Raw genomic sequence first — 21326 nt, 5'->3', positions numbered from 1 at the left:
GAGTATGGTATGACGTGCTTCCACTTGTCTTTAAGGTAGCACTGTAACATCCAGTACTAGCAACTAGCTAGGATCTCCTTATACTGGGGTTGAAAAAAAACTGCATGCATGTGCACCAGGCTTTGGGGTCAAATACTTTGAAAAGTATTTAAATACAGATACTCTGATAGTATGAAATAAAAATACTTTATACCCAGAATGTATTTTAAAAGTATCTAAATACTTTGATCTGAACTACAAGTTACACCACCGCCCAATACAGTACACACCTGTTTTAATTTTGTTCTAATAAAATTTCAAGTGTATGATAAAAACAACTGTAACATCATATTGCCGGAAAACAATTGGAGTAGACTTCTTGTTCTTAGATGACATTATGGAACTATGTTAGTGTTTGAATGCTTGTACTTGTATACTATTCAACTTCAAAGAAAAGATATCTCTTCCCATTCAAAGAAAAATAATTAGTATTTGATATATTTTTACAGATCAGGGTATCAATAAGTGAACTTCCAACCAAATAAATTTTACAGATTAGGTCATACAGATTCTCTTCCAAGCTTATTTTAAGTTTTACATGAAGTATTTAAGTACAAATACAAATTTGTTTCAAAATACAAATACTCAAAAATAGTATTTAAAATACACCTAAATGCAAATACTCGTGTATTTGACCCCAAGCCTGATGCTATCAGTCTCCTACTGTTGAATTAGAGTGTTTATCAACTGTTGTGTGTTCTATTGGATTGTCCATAAATGATTGGATTGGTTGAACAAACCATAGATACTGGAATATGTATTCTAGTATCTATGAACAAACTAAATATTCAGATAATGGAGTCCAACTTAGCATGCACACATGTTTATACTTTCAGGGGTAATAACAATTGATCACTAGACCCCCCACCACACACACACACACACACACACACGCCTCACAGTTTCCTATGTCCACAGGCTAGAGTTTAAGAGAAACATAAGTTATACTGTGCAATTTATCCATTGCAAAGCCTTTGTTTATTGATGTATTTGTGCTTTAACTTTTAAAAATGAAATATTGTTATCTTTTCTCTACACTTTGTTAATTGCTGTAACTCGCATGTGCTATTTGGTTTATCATATTTGGAGAGTAGGAATAACATTAGCTACAGTGCATTTTCGTACTGATTAAACAACAAAGGAGTTCCGTAAAATTTTTAGTAATGTGATTTGTTGTTGTGTCTACAGGGTAGCTAAATGGCTTGAACAAACAATTTAAAATTCATTACATCATCCAGACGTGTTGCATCATCCAATTCGTTGTACAAAACTTTACATTGTGTACTTCCGTTGCAGCTATAAAATGATTTCTTACCTTATGTGTATAGCTATGGCCTTTTTACTGTTGCACTCTTGTTAGTCGTATTAGTTAAGTGGGTAATAACACAGAGAAATACAAATATAACATACAAAAGTTAATTATAATATTTCTTAAGATCTTTTCCTGTCCGTCTGGAGTGCAGGGGTACAGCAAGAGAATTGGGTGAATAGTCTGGTACAACATAATTTTCTCTGAATGTTTTATACAAGTCAGTATAGTAGTTATCTGATTCAATATGTTCTTGGTTGGTTGAGGTAGACAGTCTTAGGTAGACATCATTTCCAATAACTTGTACTTCGTGTGTCCGTTGTTTCACTCCCTTTGATTTTCTCTCTCGATGACGAGGGTTTTGTGGATCAATGGCAACATATAAACTCTCCCCTTCAGTTAGTGTAATCTGGTGACGATGCCATGGACAGATGACACACATTCGACCATCAATGTCCTGACAGATATACATAACAGTTTAACACCAAACTATGTACAAGAATTCTCAATTATATTTATTGGGTGCATCCTACACATACCCACACTAATTCAAAGCCATAAATAATCTGGGTAGGGAAAAAGTCAAGGAGAAGTTCTGACTCACTGCATGAAAACCCACTATTTGGTATTTTAGTGGCTTTTGCCTAGAGAGAAAAACGATATTCTTACTTTCCATGAATAGGCAATAAAATATCAGCTCAAAGCCCACGTACATGCAAAGAAGTGCTAATGAAATTATCCTTTATCATACTCAATATTACACATGCTACAAAAGTAAGTTTACACACACTTTTGTCAAATTAGTAAACAGTGAAAGAAGATTCAGATTGCTATAATTTTATAGCAATCTAACTTAATAACTTCATATACTATCACATTCACCCTGTGGTAGGACAGGCCCATGTGTACCCATAATACTATCACAGCTGAAACTATTTCATGTCAGCTGAATACCGTATAGCCGGAGATTTTCGAGGATGAAACTTTTATGAGTAATGATAGCTTTGTGAAAATATAATCATGAAAATTAATGTTTTGGGTTCCTTACCAAATCTGTTATCTAGACTTTCGTGAATTAAAAAATGCGAAAATCAGATTTCACACCATTTTGCAAGTTTTTATCCCTCCCACTATACAGCAATCTCTGTGCAAAACAGTGAATCTAGTTTTTTTTTGGAATGGTGTTAGGAAAAACCCTGTCATTTTGAAGAAATTAGGCTTGTAGTAATGGCAATGGATGGTACTATAGTCACGGATTTCATGCCGACAGTAATAGTGATTGTCAAGAATAATGCAAAAACTTATACCTGTATGCAAACTAGATGGGTTTCCAATTGGCGGGTCAATTGTATGTACGTCTGATTTTTCATGTACTGTATTTTCATAGGTGTATATTCTGATAGAGGATAATATGCTAGGGTGTTAACCAGTATAGCACTACCTATATGTTGGCAGAATTTTGGGCAGCGTGCTATGATTGCCAACCTTTCTCAGCATTAAAAAGCTTGTACATGTGACCTATAGAGGTCTTTAGAAGAATCCGAGAACACATATATTTACAGGATACCAGCCATGAAAGTTTAATAGAAATATCACAAAACATTAGATCGCTTTGAGATTCTGGACGTATGAATTACGTTTATAGTAATGGAAACAGTGATGGAGATGGGTGTTTGTTACTGTAGTATTGTAAATGAAGACTTGTATATCACTATATTTTTTTAAGAAATGACAGTAAGTGTACTTTTATTGCCAAGAAGTTTTACGCCAAATGCAAAATTATAAGCCACAACTAAACATGCAGCTACAGTCACAATCATGAATATGTAGTGCTAATAATATATTCATCAATCATTATGCACCTATCAATATATGTGACTGGATTTGCGAAAAGGGGTCTTCCACACACATCCAAATTACGAACTTTGTCTATTAATAACTTGAAATTGGAAACAGTTATTGACTTGAAATTTGGTTATAGGTGAGCACCAATATAGGTTAATGGATGGAGAAAATTTCAGACATGCATCTTTCTTAAACACTAAATTATGGTCCTCCAAGTTTATAGAATTGGATGTGTGTGGAAGGCCCCTTTTCGCAAATCCGGTCACATATTTCCCCACCACCCCCCCCCCCCCCTCCCCTCGGGCATACATGGGGCTATAGTGGGGATTTGACACAGCCGAATGTCAAATGCCCCATAGCAAGCCTATCGTGTCAAATCCCCACTGTTGGCCCCAGTTGCAATACGAGGATTTACTCGGGATTTGACATAGCATAGAAAGTTACAACGAAAAAATACTTGGGCACTTAATGAACGATCGTCAAATGCCCCATAGTGGGGCAGCAGTTTCATGTCAATTCCCCCTGTAAAGCCCCACTTACGCCCGAGGGGGGGTGGTGGGGCAACACATTGATAGGTGCATTAGCACTGGTGGTTTTTGAGATGTTATTAAAATATCTCATGATTTACATATCCCATAGTTTCCTAGTGTTCTATAAAATATTTACATGACTCACTATGCACTGATTAATGCGAGTCACTTTATGTCAAAATTTACACATTTCTATTAGGCCACTCCAAATAAATTCTCTGTTTCCCGTCCACCGCCCGCATCTGGTTACTGCCAGCTCTGAATATTCCATTATTCCATATTCTTCCATTATTTTCCGGTTATTCTTGCATACTGATAGGCTCAGTAAAAGCTATCTTGAAACAGTGTCAGCTTACGTGTCAGCAGTGCTATCAAGTAAGCACAACTTCACGTTTGTGTTATTTTTTGCAACTTACAAAGAAAGGAACAAGTTTTATGCAGCCTTTTTGGCTGTGCCAGGCAAATAATGGCTTTAAAAGCTAGCCAATCTTAATGAAATAATGGAAATGGACCGACCGCCCGCATGCAAATATGCCAGAGTCCAGGACGGAAAACAGAGAATTTATTTGGAGTGGCCTTAACGATGGTCACTCACCTCAATGTCACCGCTCACCAATGGGCCACCAGCATCTACAGTACAACAAAACACATGACATAGACACAACAAGCTACTTTAGTACAATTATTACTGTGTGTTTCTGAGTTTCACAGCCTTAAAATACTAAAATTACTATGACAAATTACATTCTTACGATAGCAGAAAAGATCTAACGCATACACAGAGTCATTGACGTGGAAAACGGCTACGTTTCTATCCTCCACCTTCACACAAATCTTCTTCTGGGCAGACAAGTCGCTAAAACTAGCAACGCGCACAAACCCATCATCGATATTGCTTCTGCTAGCCATTTTTTGATAGCCGCCACACACAATTCATATGTGACCTTATGAAAAATACAAGTAGCGGCTTGTGGTAATTAGTCATGTCTGATGATAGTACGGAGGAGGGTGTAGAGGCTGCTTACACCATAGGATAGCTGGATATTGTTTTGTCCATCGGATTTGTGATAGCGTTTGGCGACGTGGTGTTCTTCCGCTGTTCCGTAAGAAGCAATGAAGTCACTACTGCTGCGTAAGTAAAGATATTTTAATTGTATAGATGTTAAGGGACGGTTTTTAAAATGGTATTCTGATCGTAGATATGTTTGTCTGGAATTATAAATTAGAGTCTAACTGTATCCGTGATTGCAGTATGTGTTACAGTGTATCATGTGTATGTGATTAGGGATTTTCAACCAAAATTAAATATTTCAAATTCTTAAATTTTAACCAGAGTTACTATTTATTTCATGACAATTCATTTGGTGAAAACCGCATGTTAATAGCTCACTTCTAGCCAGAGTCATGAGTAAAGCAACGTGCTATATCAGGGAAAATAGCATACAGCATTTTGGCTCTTCTTTACATTGTATCAACGGCACCGTACTATGTCTTCCACTATTTGCTCGTAAATCCTGTTTGAAATAAGGTGCAAACTGCATAAAATGACCATAATTAGATGCTGTTTAAAATCCTGATCCTTGTTTACCTTATCGTTTATGTTAAACAGCCATTCATTACATATTAAACTAATGGTTCACATTTATTAAATGGTGTCACTCAGACATTCACAAAAATCTCAGTTCATGATCTCTAAGTCCCCTTTATCAATGTCTTCTATTAAATTTAAAGACAAGATTTCATCCTCTCAGTCATACTATACATTAAACTAGTCACTTGTTCCTGGAACTAAACCAAGTACTTGACCTTTACACCATGTTTCATTATCATCCACATTCTTCCGTTTGTGAAAAGTTTGTTTCCCAATCAGTGATTCACAATTAACAGCAAGTGGGAAGCAAGGGAATGAAGGTACAGTGGAATCCAACAATTGACAAAGGTTATCAGTAATTATTTCTACAGGCAACTGCTGCTTATTCTTTGTAATGAAAAAGACACTCTTGTCCACATGTTTCTGCTTTAAAACTTTCTTGCGAAAACCAAGTTGTAATTTCAAAGCCACCTTTTTAGTTTTCATTTTTGATAATTGTTCCAAAACTTGATGCTTTGACTGCCATAAGCCATACCTTACAATATCCTGTACCAAATCTTCCTTTTCTCTCTGTTTCTTTGCTTGCTTACAATCTTTTGGCTAGTAAAAGGGTAGCACATGCTTCCAAAAGTCTTTGTCGCCTAACTTTGTAAAGGCGCTTAAACTCAGGCGTTACACAATGAGCTTTCTTCATAAGTTCTTCTCTTTCTTTTAATGTTTTGGCATTCAACCAAGAAGCTGTTTTATTATTGGAGAACATGAACATTGCCTCTAATGATAAAGTGCTTGCATTTGGTTTTTCATTCTAATTGTGCTAAATCTCTTTCACTGATCACATCAGTGGTTGGAACAGACTTTGTCTCGGCTACTAGTTCAGCAGATGGATTATCATACTTTGCCATCTGGTAAATGGTCTTCCACAAGACGAGATATTAAAGATGAAAATGCACCATACATTACCTCGAACAGTTCCTGTGCAGTGGCATGGTACACACTAGGAGTAAACAATGACTCATAAATCTGATCTTTTGTTGGTAAGAAATCACTGTACAGTACTGCTTCACCAAATATCACACCTGTAGCACCATGTGACCAGCTCTCTAAACAAGATTTCAAATGACAAAATTTTTCATTCATTTTTAAAATCGATATATCCTGAGACTCCAGGATGTGCCACAATGGACCAGTAATGATTTTATTAACAATTCCAAGTGCTTTGCATCCAGCTTTGTATTCTGGTACCCTGACATCAGCCAATACTGCTCTTAGCAGCTGGTTAGGTGTTTGCCACACCTCAGTAAAAAACTTCTCAATTAGTGCTGAATGTGATACACAGCTCCTGTATCATAAAACAAAATATTGAAGCGGTTACCTCTGAATGTTACAAGTGGGTTTTTAGGTAAGTTATTAGACGACAAGTATGTGGTAAACAACTGATAGACTCCATTCTGCTCGCTGCCATGTTTGCTGAGTGCCTTGCAAGCGGTACACACAAGTCTAACAATCCCTGACTCTGATTTGCGCACTGAAACACTACTACTAGTGGGATCTGCAGAAAAGTGAGTTGCTTCCCACTGTAATAAAGTGGAAGCTGCAGCATCAGCCATTCCAACAAGTAAATGTAACCCACAAAAAAAGTTAATTAAAGAAGACATGCTTTGTTGTTCTTCAGAAGTAATATCCTGCCATGATGATGTTATTTCAGGAAGTATTTTGGAACGATACTCTTCAAGAAGGCTATTGGAAGTTTTTCTGCACAATGTGCCTATCAGACATTGTATTTCTTATACTTGAGAGCAGCTTACATTTTGCATGTGATCCAACAGTTTCCTCAAAATCACTTAAAATGTCCTTAAATAAATCTAACGTTTGCTGGGCAGTCCCTGTCAACATCTGTGACAACCCCAGTGAATATGCACTAGTTTCAGTACAGATCTAGAAAGATCCATAGTGCTGTCAAAATTTGGATGTACCATCTGAATGCAAGGTCATATCATTGCAGTGTTGTAATTCATCTGCTAATTTCTGATAAGACAAAAATTTTAGTTCAGTTAACAGTCTGACCAATGTAAGTGCTGAGGATAATGTATCAAGCTCCTTGCCAGTCAGGTTCTTTAAAACACATCTTATAATTGGGCTTACTGGGTGAATACCCACATTCACACTGAGAAGTTCAAGACGACATTGGTGAATACTATCATTGTAAAGCTGACCATGTACATGTGTTTCAATTTTTTTCTCACTTGCATTTCTTCATAATCCTCTTGCAGTATTTCCAGGTCGCAGCACTTCCAGGTCACTATGAAGCCGAACTATTTCACTTTCAAGACAATTAAATTTCTGTTGATACTTTTCTTCAAGTATAGAAAGCCTAGATGTAGAATCACCAGTAGTAATATCAGATTCACTGGAACTTTTAAAGCGTTGAAAGGCCTTGCCACGATAACATTTTTTCACATGTTGTGCTGTTTCAAGCTTTTTCTCAAGCTTTGCCACTGCTTTAGACTTAACTTCAACTTGCTTAGTCAAGTTATCTATGACATCTTGGCTGCCTAATAATTTATCATCTCTTCTCTTCGGTTTCTTGTTTATGTTTCGAATATTCAGTTTGCTTAGCTTAGCAGTCAAATCATCTGTTTTCAACCTTTCTTCATGTAAGCAGCCTCTGACTCCTGAAGCTCACAAGCTAATCCACATTCACTTGTTTCAAGCTTTCTAGTTCACTAGTGAAGATGTCTTTACCAGTTTTAATGATTCAGACGTAGAAGAAACATCACTATTATCTTCTTTGCTACAAGCCAAAGCTGGCTCATTCAGTAATAACTCCAATCAGTCATGTTGCTTATTTCTTTTTAAACTAGAGCATGATTTCTCTAACCTCCATAAATTAACTTTTAACATTACCAATTTGGGAACTTTCACTTCAGTCAATACTGGCATCATAGATAATAGACACCCCTACCTGGATTGGAAGCACACATATAGTGCCCATACAAAACTACTGTTCTATCCGCGTTTCGAGCCTGAAGTTTTCAAACACTCTTTTTCATTCAAAGATTCTGTTTTACTGTCTGGATACAGCTTGGCTGCTTTAACTAGTAAGTTTAGTAGATTGTTTCTTGGGTGGCGATTGGCCTACTACTGGTATAGGCGCTTTCCGTATAAAAAGTGTTTGAACATGTTTGTGAAAATGGCGGGGTGAACAAGTTTAGTGTAAGGCTGATGCTTATTATTAACTAATGCTACGTGTACTGGTATGTGTTTCATGATATATTCGCTCCAGTTTAGTCAAGTATCACCTTTCGCGCTTCTCAAACTTCTAGCTAATACACGTCAGTACACCCACTATGAATAGGCCAAACCTTATATTCCATAGCGGTAGGTTTACTACTCACCAGTAAGCAAAACATGTTCTTATAAAATATACTCCCGGTACTTTGTACAGTATAAGGGGCGCGAAGCGCGGATAGATTAGGTGGCGCTTAGAAGTTTCCAATCCAGTATGGGGTGTCTATTATCTATGCTGGCATCTAGTCATAAAAGTCTTCCCAATGCACATTATTACATTTCCTGTACTGACTTAACTCCCACAAAATTCCTTTAGTAAAACTGTCATGAATTAGCTTAGTTATATCACTCTCCATCAATCCTTCAATAGATGTATTTGTGTTCTCATAGTGTGGACACTCCTTTGGACACCATTTTCTGCAAAAAAAAAAAGAATGGAATGTATTGCAAGTGTTAGTAACCATGTACGAACTTATTATAATACATTTGTGCTAGCTTTCATTCTAATTACACAGGTCATATATATTCTCATTTCTGCACCTAAATACCACCTTAGTGAAAGCAAATAACAGCTTGCGGCTAAAGAATATGGTCTTCTCAGTCCATATTGCAATGTAACAAAGCACAGGTATCCGTGGTAAAGAAGGGAGACATATTTATCACAATTTTCAGCACAAAAACATGATGGGTGTACATCGAAACACAAAACAGACCAAAAAATCAAATTCAGCATACCTGATTTGCATAAGAAGGATAGACAGAGCACTATCTCTTTCACAATAGGCAGAAACACGTTCAAACAAAAGCATAACTCGGTGCCGTAAACTCTCAATAAGAATTACATACGCAATTATTTATATGGGCTCCCTATTGGGAATTTTATTTCTCAAACTTTGATTTGACGTATTTCAATAAATCCCCATGTGAATGTTAATCTGGTAAAGTGCATTACGAAGTATGAAGCACTGGCTACTATTTGTGTGATCAGCATTTCGTGAAACTATTATTGAAGGTGTGTAATTTAACTAGCAAAATTATATGTGAAAAATCAGTAGGTTGAAAATCCCTAATGTGATTGTCCAGGCTATATGGCGTTTCTATTGCGTGTCACCAAGAGTTGATAATATATATACTGAGGAGAGTATCCTACTCTCATATACCCCTGTAAAATAAGGGCATATCGTGAAGTTATGACGTAGCACTTCTGAGTTCGCCCGTTTTTCTTTGTATAATTAATGATGTCATTAGTTGAACATGGTATCAATTGAACGCGTGCCTAACAACGTCACTAGCAACCAAATTAACTCCTGTTTCTCACCGAACTACAATTGTTCCATCATGGGTTAAGACCGCTTCGTACGCGTTTCTTGCTAGGCCATTCGCGAGTACGGCTATCCTGAGCATCGCGAGCATGAAATGCTGCTAACAATTCTTGCTCTATTAGAGTATCTCGAATTATTCATGCTATTGAACTAGGCTCTCAATGACAACTATAGATAATTTTAGGGGGGCTAAGCCCCCCTTCTCCGCCACCCCTGATAATTATTGTATTTTAGGTTTGAAATTTTATACTAAAACTAAGAAACAGTAACTATAATTGTAAAAAATGCATCGCTACTATAACAAAAACTAAAACTCTGTTCTAGATACAAGTGTATAGGAAAATGTGTGTCATTAATTGATTTGTATACTGTAGCACCAGCACCACCTGCTACAGACAGGAAGAAGGTGCACAAATGGCTGGACAATATATTCACCAGCAAGGTATCAGCCAAACACAAACACCGTGCCTTCCGGATTGCTCCAGATGGGGAGGAAAAGAGAGACAGGTTGATACCATAGAAACATGGATTGGAAATGTACACAGGCCACTCTTGTTACAGTATAGGTAATATAGTACAAATAGGGATCTGTAATGGTGATGTCATCTTTTATACAGGTTTTGACTTTGTTTTGGTTTAAACATTATTTCCAATCCATGTGTCATGTATTAGCTATCTATTAGCACCATAGAGTCTAGAGTCTATAGCTAGCACTTACATCTACCTGTATATTTACATAAAACTATCATTATTTTAGGGGATTCTACCACAGCCTCAGTGCTGATGTGAAACAAACTTTTACTAATTTCATAAGATTGGAGTGTGTTGGCTGGAGCGAGGCAGTGGGGGCAGCAGGATATTCATTGGGCTTGTACCATTTCCTAGTGAGGTCTTGCTCAGAAGACGCTGACAGGCAGAGTGGATTATAACGGTTGGCCATCAGACATTTACCGACCAATTAGCTCGAAGACCACCCAATTACCTACTGAACCGGTCAAGGATGACCGACCGATTTCCGCTAAAAAAGATCGATATACTCTAATAGAACAGTCAGCTACTCTAATAGAGCAGTCGAACAGCTTTTAAAAAGGTGTACCTAAAGGCTCAAAAAGGCGGGAAAAAAAGGTGTCAGACTCAGGGAATTGAACCTGCACCTTTAGTGAAGTGCAATCTGCACCATTCTACCACATGCTCACACACTGCTTCAGTGGTTTCTAAAGGGGTTTTAAATGTCCTGCAGTTAAAACCATAACTGATATAGATACATGTCACAAAACATCACATTGGATAATTTCATATCAAATCATCATCATAATGTTATTATTACAGATTTATATGTATGTGGTTTAACAATGTAACAGTGCATGGCTGCTGAAGGAGTTTTGGGTATCAAAATACTCACATCCAAGCTTTGAAAATCCTTTTTTTTCACGGTGTATGTCGCAATTGGCATGCTTATGCATGCTGCTAAGCACTGCCATACAATGTCAGATCATGTCAGATCAACTTTGACTTTGATCTGACATAATGTCAGATTAACGAAGACTAGTTATAATCCTCTCTGCTGACAGGCCTTTCCTACATTGGAAACCTGTGACAGTTAGTCCATTTTTTGGCTGCCCTGATTAGCAAGATTTAATGTACATTTATTTACATTTAATTATTTACTAATTACATTTATTTGCATTTAGTATAAACAAGCTGGTGTTGTATGCTTACTTGTGCATGCACTGGGCGTGCCAGCAGAGAATTAGTTATGAGTTACAAAGAAGTGGTAGTTAAGTGGTTCCTTTGTCCGAGAGTATGTTGTGGTTTTACAATGTATGTACAATATTCAATGGAAGGTCATTATAGCTACAGTACAATAGTAACTGCATAGTAGGGACCACAAAGGAGTAGGTGTGGCCCACAAAATAACATCATCCAAAAACCAGCCTCAATTTTCCATGAGGCAGTATTGGTTAGGTGAAACTAACCCCAAACAAGCTTTCAGATTGATCCGAAATGCCTAAAGCAGCTTTGGCATCTACCAATGATTGAATCAGGTATAAGTCTTGCATTGATTCACAAGTAAGTGGAATTGTTGCACTAAAGTAGTTTTATTACAGTATAGAGTTGAAGCACATGGAGCCAAAAATATTGCATATTTCTGATGTAACCACTTGACATGTGAAGACGATTGTGGGATTTGAACCAAACCAGACCCTCTTTTCTCCCTACCCAGAGAAAAAAGTGGTCTGGCCATGCGAGACAAATAACACAGCAGTAAACAGCATTACAAATTTTTCCTGGCAATCTTCTTTGCTACCTGTGAAACAAATTTTGAACCACTTGAATCAAACATCCACACATTTTTAATAACTTTGTTTTACTGCAATACTATAGCAATTGCCTTAATCTGACCTATCTGCTTTACCCCACCAAAATTTGTTACCATGGATACTAACAAGTTGTGCAAGTATTGTCATTCCTTGTGGAAGCTGCCATTTATGTATTTTTTGGTGTAGTTATAGTTTAAACAATGTTATACTGGAACTATAACAAAGTGTGGGAGTTTAATTTGTACTACAGTGTACACCCTAATAACCATCAATTGTGTTAATTTGTTGACATGACATGTGTAACAAAGTTTTGAAGCTTCGGTAACATAATTATTTAAAAGAAGCTTAAGAAGATCATGTATTCATTCCAGCCCTAATATATATGCCTAAATATTTTGAAGAGCAAATTTTTCGAGGTTGAGCAATGTTGCTAAAAACAAATTTTTCGTGGATTTGCAAACACTCCCAAAATGTATTAGATTTCAAGGATAAAATTTTCACTGGTAACTGCCAAAACCGTGAAATCAGCAAAAATATTCCCCCTTGAAATATTTAGGCTATACGGTATAGTGTCTAACAATATTTAAGACTTCACAACCTTCTGCAATGGCCTGAATGGTAAAATGAGAAAATTCAATGGTGAAAACTAATGAGAGGTGATTATTTGCTGTTATGTGTATGGTATCAACTATAACAGACTGTAGCTAGCTACGTATATACTACAGTGGAATTCCTCTTAAAGGACACCCCTGGATCAAGGACAACCTCTATACAAGGGACACATGTCTAGGTCCCAAATCAATAGTGCCAGTGCTTATGAACCCCTGAATAAAGGACACCTCTTTATGAAGGACAAAATATATTCCCACTGGTGTCCGTCTTAGATGGAGTTCCATTGTAGCTGCTCAGAATGGCTACCCCATTTTAATAGTGTGGATCTGAATTTGTTTGCGCCCCTACTCTTGCCAGCTCCTGGATGATCTGCCCTGTATTTGAATACATTACACATTGCATGGCTGAGATCTAGAGTTCTGGTTTACATTTACATAATTTTGCTGACATACTCTTATGGAGCACCTACCTCCTATACTATAGGATACAAACCCTCTGGATAAATTGCAACCGGCAAGGTCGACTGTCCAAACAGTTCTAGCATGTTATGTGGTGCATGCTCTAATAGAACAAATTACATAATAATTTATTATCTTTATGAACTTCATTTGTGCCAACGTACTCCAACTAGTAATTTTGTTTGTAAATGTTTTAAATGCAATAGGGCAGGATTCAACCAAAAGTGTTTGCTTATTTAAAGTATTTTATGGATTACTGACTGTTCTATTAAAGCGTATTGGTTACACCATGCACCACACTAAGATTTTCTCTATTATAAAGTTAATCATGACATTTTAGTTAAATTTAATATTATATTTGCTGATATTGTTCCGAAATCTGGCTCTTAAAATTGCCAATGCAGAATTTTTGTAATACATTTCTTAAATTTCAAATTCTCAGAGAAGATGTGGGAGGTTTACCAGAAACACAAGCTTTAAGCCTTCTCACAGGTCCCTAGTGGGATAGTATTCATAGACCACAATTACCAATTGGAGTGGCCTATCCCAGCAAATTCAGTAAGTGGAATAAACGTCTGTATTGAACACAAGTAATTACCAGTACTTTCTGAGCTATTAGCTATATATACCATATACTTTAGTGCTATCTTGATACTCACAAACATGGCTAGCTTGGCTGTACAAAAGGGCATGTCCATTAAAGTAAAAAGTAATTGGGAACTAGAAGAGCTAATATAAAGTACGGTAAAGAAAGAAGCGTTAATACAACTGAGCCTGAGTCTGACATTCAGCAATTCAGCATCATCAAGATAATCATTCTTGTGGTAAGTTTCCATATAGCTTTAAGAGTTGTGTGCAATCTGCTTCACTTCAAAAGTGGTCATGGTAGCTAAATATATGTTTTATTGCAGCAACAAAGTTAACAAATGTATGCATACTACACACCTATTGAAAATGTCTGAATATAAATGTTTGCACAAAGAATTGTCCATGATAGTTCTGAAATGTCCATAGCCAGCAGCAGCATTTTATGTTTATTTATAGATCAATGCCAATGAAGGTCTGCATTTCACCATCTATAATCTATGATTTCACTGACAAGAGTAGCTGCAGTAGAAAAAGAGGTGCCCTGGCAAATTCTGATTTCAATAGTCTCAACAGTTCCATTAGTTGCAATAGGAAGACGCCTATAAAAGTATGGCATTTCTGGTTGAGCACGTACAGCAGCTATTCCCAACAGGACAATCTTTCCCATCCCATAACATGTTATCGCTATAATATTGTATGTAGTAGCTGATGGGGCAGCAGGGCAACCTGCCTCACAGTAGTAATCACCTCTAACAAAAGCTGGTGTGGTCTGTCCAGCATAGGAGGAACAAGGGCAATTGTAGGATATGTAACTGTACATTGTTCCAGCTGAGTATCCGCTTGCATAGGTCCAGAAGTGTTGGTGAGGATAGTCATATGTTATACACACTCCATCAACATAATTATGTATTAAGACACACGGTAGTGTGTCGTGTGGCCCAAGAAGCCGGCGCGCCACACCCGTGAGTATATTGACAGGAAGAACAAAAACGTCATTTTCACACCTTTGTATCTCAGTGATCACTTATCCGATTGGAACCAAATTTGCTACACAGTTGCCCGCCAGCCAGGAGAGTCTACATTTCAAATGTGAAGGAAATCGCTCCAGCCATTTCCGAGATACGAGCTGCCAAAGTTTCGTTTTTTTTCTTCGTTTTTTTTCTTCTTCCTTCTTCTTCGTCTTTTCGCACACTTGCAAAAATTGCTATAACAAGCAAACGCGTACTCCGATCGCCATGAAATTTAGCACACAGAAAGGGAGTCCAAAGGCGAATCCTAGCATCAAATGTGGTACAAATCTGATGAATGGTTCAGGAGTTATGACCGATTATTCGCGTAAAACAAGATCGATATGTTGTCACGCCTACAGGGTAAACCGCTTCATGGAATGAGTTGAAAATTGCTATGTAGATGGAGTAACCATCGTAGGAGTGCCTTTTGGTGGTTTGAAAGGAATTGAGATAAAGACCATGGAGATATGACACAAAACCCAACCTGTGTCACAATTACGCGATCGATTTTTATGAATAAAAAAAGTATTAGTTTTCACGCCTACTAGGCAAACCGCTTAGAGCAATGAACTGAAAATCGGTGTATAGCTGGAATAATCTTCATAGAAAGTCCTTGCAGTAGTACAGAAGAATCGGATTACAAACCACTGAGTTATGATTCTAAAGCCAACTCCGTGTAGCAAATGCGAGATACTCTAATAGAACAGTCACCCTAATAGAGCATTCGACTAATTTATTTACTCCATTATAGAATTTTATTACATCACAAGTTATTCTGTAGGGAGTTCAGCTGCAAACAGTTAATCTTATAGACAGTTCAGCAAGAAGCAAGTCACCATGTGGAGAGTTAAGCAAATATATCACTATAGAGATTCAGAACATTACAAGTCACACTGAAGAAAGTTAAGCTATAAACAAGTCATGCACCCTGTAGAGAATTCAGCTACAATTAAGTCACTCTCTAGAGAATTCAGCTACACAGAATTCAGCTACACACAAGTCACTGTGGAGAGAGTTCAGCTACAAACAAATTACCCTGTAGAGAGATCAGCTACAAATAAAACACTTTGCAGAGTGTTCAGCTACAACAAATCAACCTTTAGAGCGATCAGCAATGAACAAATCAACACAAATCTACCTGTAGAGAGATAAGCTAGAAACAAATCACCCTGTAGAGAGTTCAGCTACAAAAAATCACCCTGTAGAGACATCAACTAGAAACTAGACACAATGTAAGGAGTTCAGCTACAAGCAATCACCCTGTAGAGAGTTCAGCTAGCTACACACAAATCAACTTGTATAAAGATCAGCTACAAACAAATCACCCTGTAGAGAGATCAGCTACAAACTAGACACAATGTAAGGAGTTCAGCTACAAGCAAATTATCCTGTAGAGAGTTCATCTACAAACAAATCAACCCGTAGAGCAATCAGCTAGAAACAAATCACCCTGAAGAGAGGTCAGCTACAAAAAATCACCCTGTAGAGAGAAACAAATCACCCTGAAGAGAGGTCAGCTACAAACAAAACACTTTGCAGAGAGTTCAGCTACAAACAAATCAACTTTTAGCATGATCAGCAACAAACAAATCAACTTGTAGAGAGATCAGCCAGCTACAAACAAATCAACCTGCAGAGAGATCAGCTACAAACAAATCAGCTTGTAGAGAGACCAGTTACACACAAATCAACCTGTAGAGAGATAAGCTAGAAACAAATCACCCTGCAGAGAGTTCAGTTACACGCAAAACACCCTGTAGAGAGTTCAGCAACAAAGAAACCACCATGTAGAGAGTTCAGCTGCAAACAAATCAACCAGTAGAGAGATCAGCTAGAAACTAGACACAATGTAAGGAGTTCAGCTACAAGTAAATCAGCCTGTAGATAGTTCAGCTAAAACAAATCAACCTGCAGAGAGATCAGCTACAAACAAATCACCTTATAGACAGTTCAGCTACAAACAAATTACCCTGTAGAGAGATCGGCTACAAATTAATCAACCTGCAGAGAGATCAGCTACACTCAAATCAACTTGTAGAGAGATTAGCTACAAACAAATCACCCTGTAGAGAGATCAGCTAGAAACTAGACACAATGTAAGCAGTTCAGCTACAAGCAAATCACCCTTTAGTGAGTTGAGCTACAAACAAATCAACCTGCAGTGAGATGACCTACAAAAAAGCACCTTGTACAGAGTTCAGCTACAAACAAATTACCCTGTAGAGAGATCGGCTACAAACAAATCAACCTGTAGAAAGATCAGCTAGAAGAAGTCACCTTGTAAAGGGTTCAGCTACAAAGAAACCATCATGTACAGAGTTCAGCTACAAAGAAACCACCATGTAGAGTGTTTAGCTGCAAAAAATCACCTGTAGAGAGTTCAGCTAGAAACAAATCACCCTGTAGAGAGATCAGCTAGAAGAGGTCACCTTGTAGAGAGTTCAGCTACAAAGAAACCACCACATAAAGAGTTCAGCTGCAAATAAATCACCTGTAGAGAGTTCAGCTACAAATAAATCCCCCTGTAGAGGGATCAGCTAGAAGAAGTCACCTTGTAGAGAGTTCAGCTACAAAGAAACCACCACATAAAGAGTTCAGCTGCAAATAAATCACTTGTAGAGAGTTCAGCTACAAATAAATCCACCTGTAGAGGGATCAGCTAGAAGAAGTCACCTTGTAGAGAGTTCAGCTACAAAGAAACCACCACATAAAGAGTTCAGCTGCAAACAAATCACTCTGTAGAGAGTTCAGCTACAAAGAAACCGCCATGTAGAGAGTTCAGCCTCAAACAAACCACCTTGTAGAGAATTCAACTACAACAAATCACCCTGTAGAGAAGAAGTTACCTTGTAGAGAGTTCAGCTACAAAGAAACCATAATGTAGGGAGTTCAGCTACAAAGAAACCACCATGTAGAGAGTTTAGCTGCAAACAAATCACCTGTAGAGAGTTCAGCTAGAAACAAATCACCCCGTAGAGAGATCAGCTGGACGAAGTCACCTTGTAGAGAGATCAGCTGGACGAAGTCACCTTGTAGAGAGTTCAGCTACAAAGAAACCATCATGTAGAGAGTTCAGCTGCAAACAAATCACCCTGTAGAGAGTTCAGCTACAAAACAATCACCCTGTAGAGAGTTCAGCTAGACGAAGTCACCTTATAGAGAGTTCAGCTACAAAGAAACCATCCTGTATATAGTTCAGCTACATTTCAAGTCACCCAGTAGAGAGATCAGCTGCAAAACAATATCCTGTGGGGAATAATGGGCATGTAATAAATATATGTATATAATTTGTATAATTACTAATAAAATCAAAAATAATTGAAGTATTACAAATCTTCTTTAAGTTCTTTTCTTCTTCCTGTGGTAAAGAAAAAAACAAATGGGTTAAAAAAGCCCCAAAGCCAGCCATAGGCCGGCTTTGCAGTATACAAATACAAAAAGAAGTGATATCTAATCAAAAACAGCCAAGCTGTAAAAAAAGGTGCGGCCCCCAAAAAAGCCATGGTGAAAAAAGATGTGAAATCCAAGGTGGCGGCCAAGAAATGGCTGTGATGGTAGGTTAATGGTTACATTTTAATAACGACAATTCAGGTGAATTTGGTGCCAAGACCAAGTGGCATAAAATTCACCTGAATTGTCGTTATTAAAATTTAACCATTAACCTACCATCACAGCCATTTCTTGGCCGCCACCTTGGATTTCACATCTTTTTTCACCATGGCCTTTTTGGGGGCAGCACCTTTTTTTACAGCTTGGCTGTTTTTGATTAGATCATCTATACCATGTTTCTTAGAGTAGTATGCATTGAAAGCTGTAGTTGTTCCTTTCTGATAGCCAAGCACTTTGTCATAAACCGCATTAAAATTGTAACCGTTGACATGAAAATGAGCGAATAGCATCCAGCAATCCCACCATTATCCCTGCACACTCGTTTTGCTGAAAGTGGTATGGTGGTAGCCTCCTGTCCACTAGGGCAACTGTATCCATCAACATCAGCAATCTTCCTCCATACAATGGGCTCTAGGCCCATTTCACAGTGTACCTGTAGTAGCATTGACATAGAACTATGTAGAAAAGACCACACATACAAATTGACCACACAGATACTGATGAAGCATGACCAATATTATGAGCATAAATATGTATATTATGGAATTTCTCTTAAAAATACGCCTCCATATAAAAGATACTGTACATTTAATCTCTCTATAAAGTATACAGTTTCTGAGGTTCCGATATAAAGTCACAGTGCCCACTATGGAGAGCTAGGCTCTCATATAGAGATTATGCACTATATTGCAAGTATGTGTACCTGAACAATCTCATTGGTAGTCAGTTTCACCCAATAAAGTCCAGACTTGTTGTGGCTAGCAAAGTTGTAGTCATAGATGTGAGCACATGACTTTGCTGCATACTCTTATGCTATTCCCAGCAAAGGATCATCTTTTCCAATATGCAGAGTTCACAGCTACCACCAACAGCAGAACAGACAAGCAGTATCCAAACATCATTGCAGTACAGTTGTAGTAAAGCAAGTGTTATTTTGCATAATCACTATACTTGAATGATGATGATGGTAGTGGTGCTGATGTTTTTATAGCTGCAAACAGTTCATACATAGCAACATATACACTAACACAAACAAATAATAAGCATTCTGTGTGAGGGTGTGCTACATGCTGTATGGCTTCATATAAGTTATTATTGCCTCATCAATCTCACAGTCTTATAAAATGGACTGCATGAACTACACATTAGCCTGAATCATGTACTATACATACAGGGATATAATTCAGACCTCATAATCTCATCTGCTTATATTATAATGAGTAGGTAGTATTATTTTATGTCACTTGTTATATTGTGTACACAATACATTGCAAGTTATGTAAAACTGCATAATATACAGATGGTAGGATTTACAGTGTTAGAGTTGTTATGTAACTGCACACCTACACAAACACACCTCTTGATGCCACCCACTGAAGTTGAGTTCAGTGATAGTAGGGTCTTAAGTAAGGACCAGCGACAAGCTGTTTTCCACAAAAGTGACAATGTCATATCAGATCTCCTTGACAGTGAAACTGTTGACCACAGAAACAGTTATAAATAATTCCTTGCTGGAGAAAATTTGGACCAGCAATCTTCAATACTGATGGCCTTCAGGTCAGACAACACTCCATCATGCCCATGAAATTTTATAGGGAGAAGTTCCCCCTAACAGCCCAAGAATAAACACTGCAGGCCTTTGTCAAATCAACAAACAACAAAACAAGTGATCACCATGCTCCCGGATTTTTTCCATCAGTTGTTTGGTAGTCTGGCGTAGCCGACCCGCGCGCTACGCTACGCCAGACTAGTTGTTTGGCAACAAATATCATACCAGTGCATCTGCTACCTTATGGAAACCACACTAAGAATCCGGGAGCAGCCCTTCGGCAATCATCATTTCTTTGGTACTGGTACTATCAGTGCATCCCTCCATGCACTAAAACTCTACCTTCACTTCAAACATCCTTCAAGGGGGGTAGCCAGCGCCCACGCAAAAACCCAACATGGTGTACGAGAGTCCCCATATTTAAGTATTTCGAAAATATTTCTGTATTTAAAATATATTTCAGTTTATAATTCTAATTTCGATTTTATCGTGATGTTTTTACCTCGAGTTTTTGCTAATACTTGTGTAGGGGACACTTTGAAGGGGATCAGAGGAACTTAAGAAGAGACACAAGTGTACTTTGTACTGTCGATTTGAATCGTTGTATAGAGCGGCGGCCATAATTGAACTCACGAACGGACGGAAACGAGAATAACCTATTTTGTACGTGGTTCTGGACTTAGGATTTCTAAATATTTATGGATTTCTAATTGGATTTCTCAGATAGTGTACGAGAGTCCCAAGATGTTGGCTACCCCTCGATCCTTCAAGCAACCTATCTCGCAGAACAGAACCACCCGCAAACAAAATCAACTCCAGCAAATACTAGACAGGCCACCTGCCTTCCTTCCACACACACACGTGCATGTACACACACATGCACATATTGTATCGCTATATGCAAAGGTGTAGCTAATGATGTACAATATGAAAATGTCTTCATACAAGTTCATAGACTTAAATGTATGCCTACACTGTATTGTGTATCTAACTACCTATAAATGTATCATACAAAATGCTTCCATTGTTTGTCTTGTAATTTACAAGTGCATAGCAGAACAAACTTCTGAGGGTAGCTATCAGCTGGTACCAACATAGAAGGCATATAAACTTGTTCATGAAACAGACATATTTTGTTATCAATTACTTAACACGTTTTTTGTTGTTCAGACTGCAGTTACTTGGAAAGAACTACATAACAGTTTTCCGTCCATCATCTGCCAGTCTAATGCAATTCATATCACAGATTGCAAAG

General features: G+C 37.7%; 2 protein-coding genes across 2 annotated transcripts; one reads left to right on the top strand and one right to left on the bottom strand.

Annotated features, from left to right (window-relative positions):
- Positions 1 to 1390: 1390 nt before the first annotated feature.
- Positions 1391 to 20207, bottom strand: LOC136246060 (Rieske domain-containing protein-like). Its single transcript, XM_066037510.1, has 5 exons — positions 19880 to 20207; positions 19226 to 19513; positions 4476 to 9019; positions 4319 to 4353; positions 1391 to 1805 (listed from the first exon to the last, which is right to left on the bottom strand). Exons 3-5 carry the CDS (start codon positions 4630 to 4632, stop codon positions 1455 to 1457), a joined length of 543 nt encoding a protein of 180 aa, XP_065893582.1. The 5' UTR covers positions 4633 to 9019; positions 19226 to 19513; positions 19880 to 20207; the 3' UTR covers positions 1391 to 1454.
- On the top strand, positions 4631 to 11250 carry LOC136246062 (uncharacterized). Its single transcript, XM_066037511.1, has 3 exons — positions 4631 to 4855; positions 10299 to 10431; positions 10682 to 11250. The coding sequence occupies exons 1-3, from the start codon at positions 4837 to 4839 to the stop codon at positions 10851 to 10853; spliced, it is 324 nt and encodes a 107-aa protein (XP_065893583.1). The 5' UTR covers positions 4631 to 4836; the 3' UTR covers positions 10854 to 11250.
- Positions 20208 to 21326: the final 1119 nt, after the last annotated feature.

The sequence above is a fragment of the Dysidea avara genome, chromosome 15 (genome assembly GCF_963678975.1).
Source record: "Dysidea avara chromosome 15, odDysAvar1.4, whole genome shotgun sequence".
Lineage (NCBI taxonomy): Eukaryota > Metazoa > Porifera > Demospongiae > Dictyoceratida > Dysideidae > Dysidea > Dysidea avara.
Note: the sequence above shows the minus strand (reverse complement) of the source record. Positions and strands in the feature narration are given on the sequence as shown.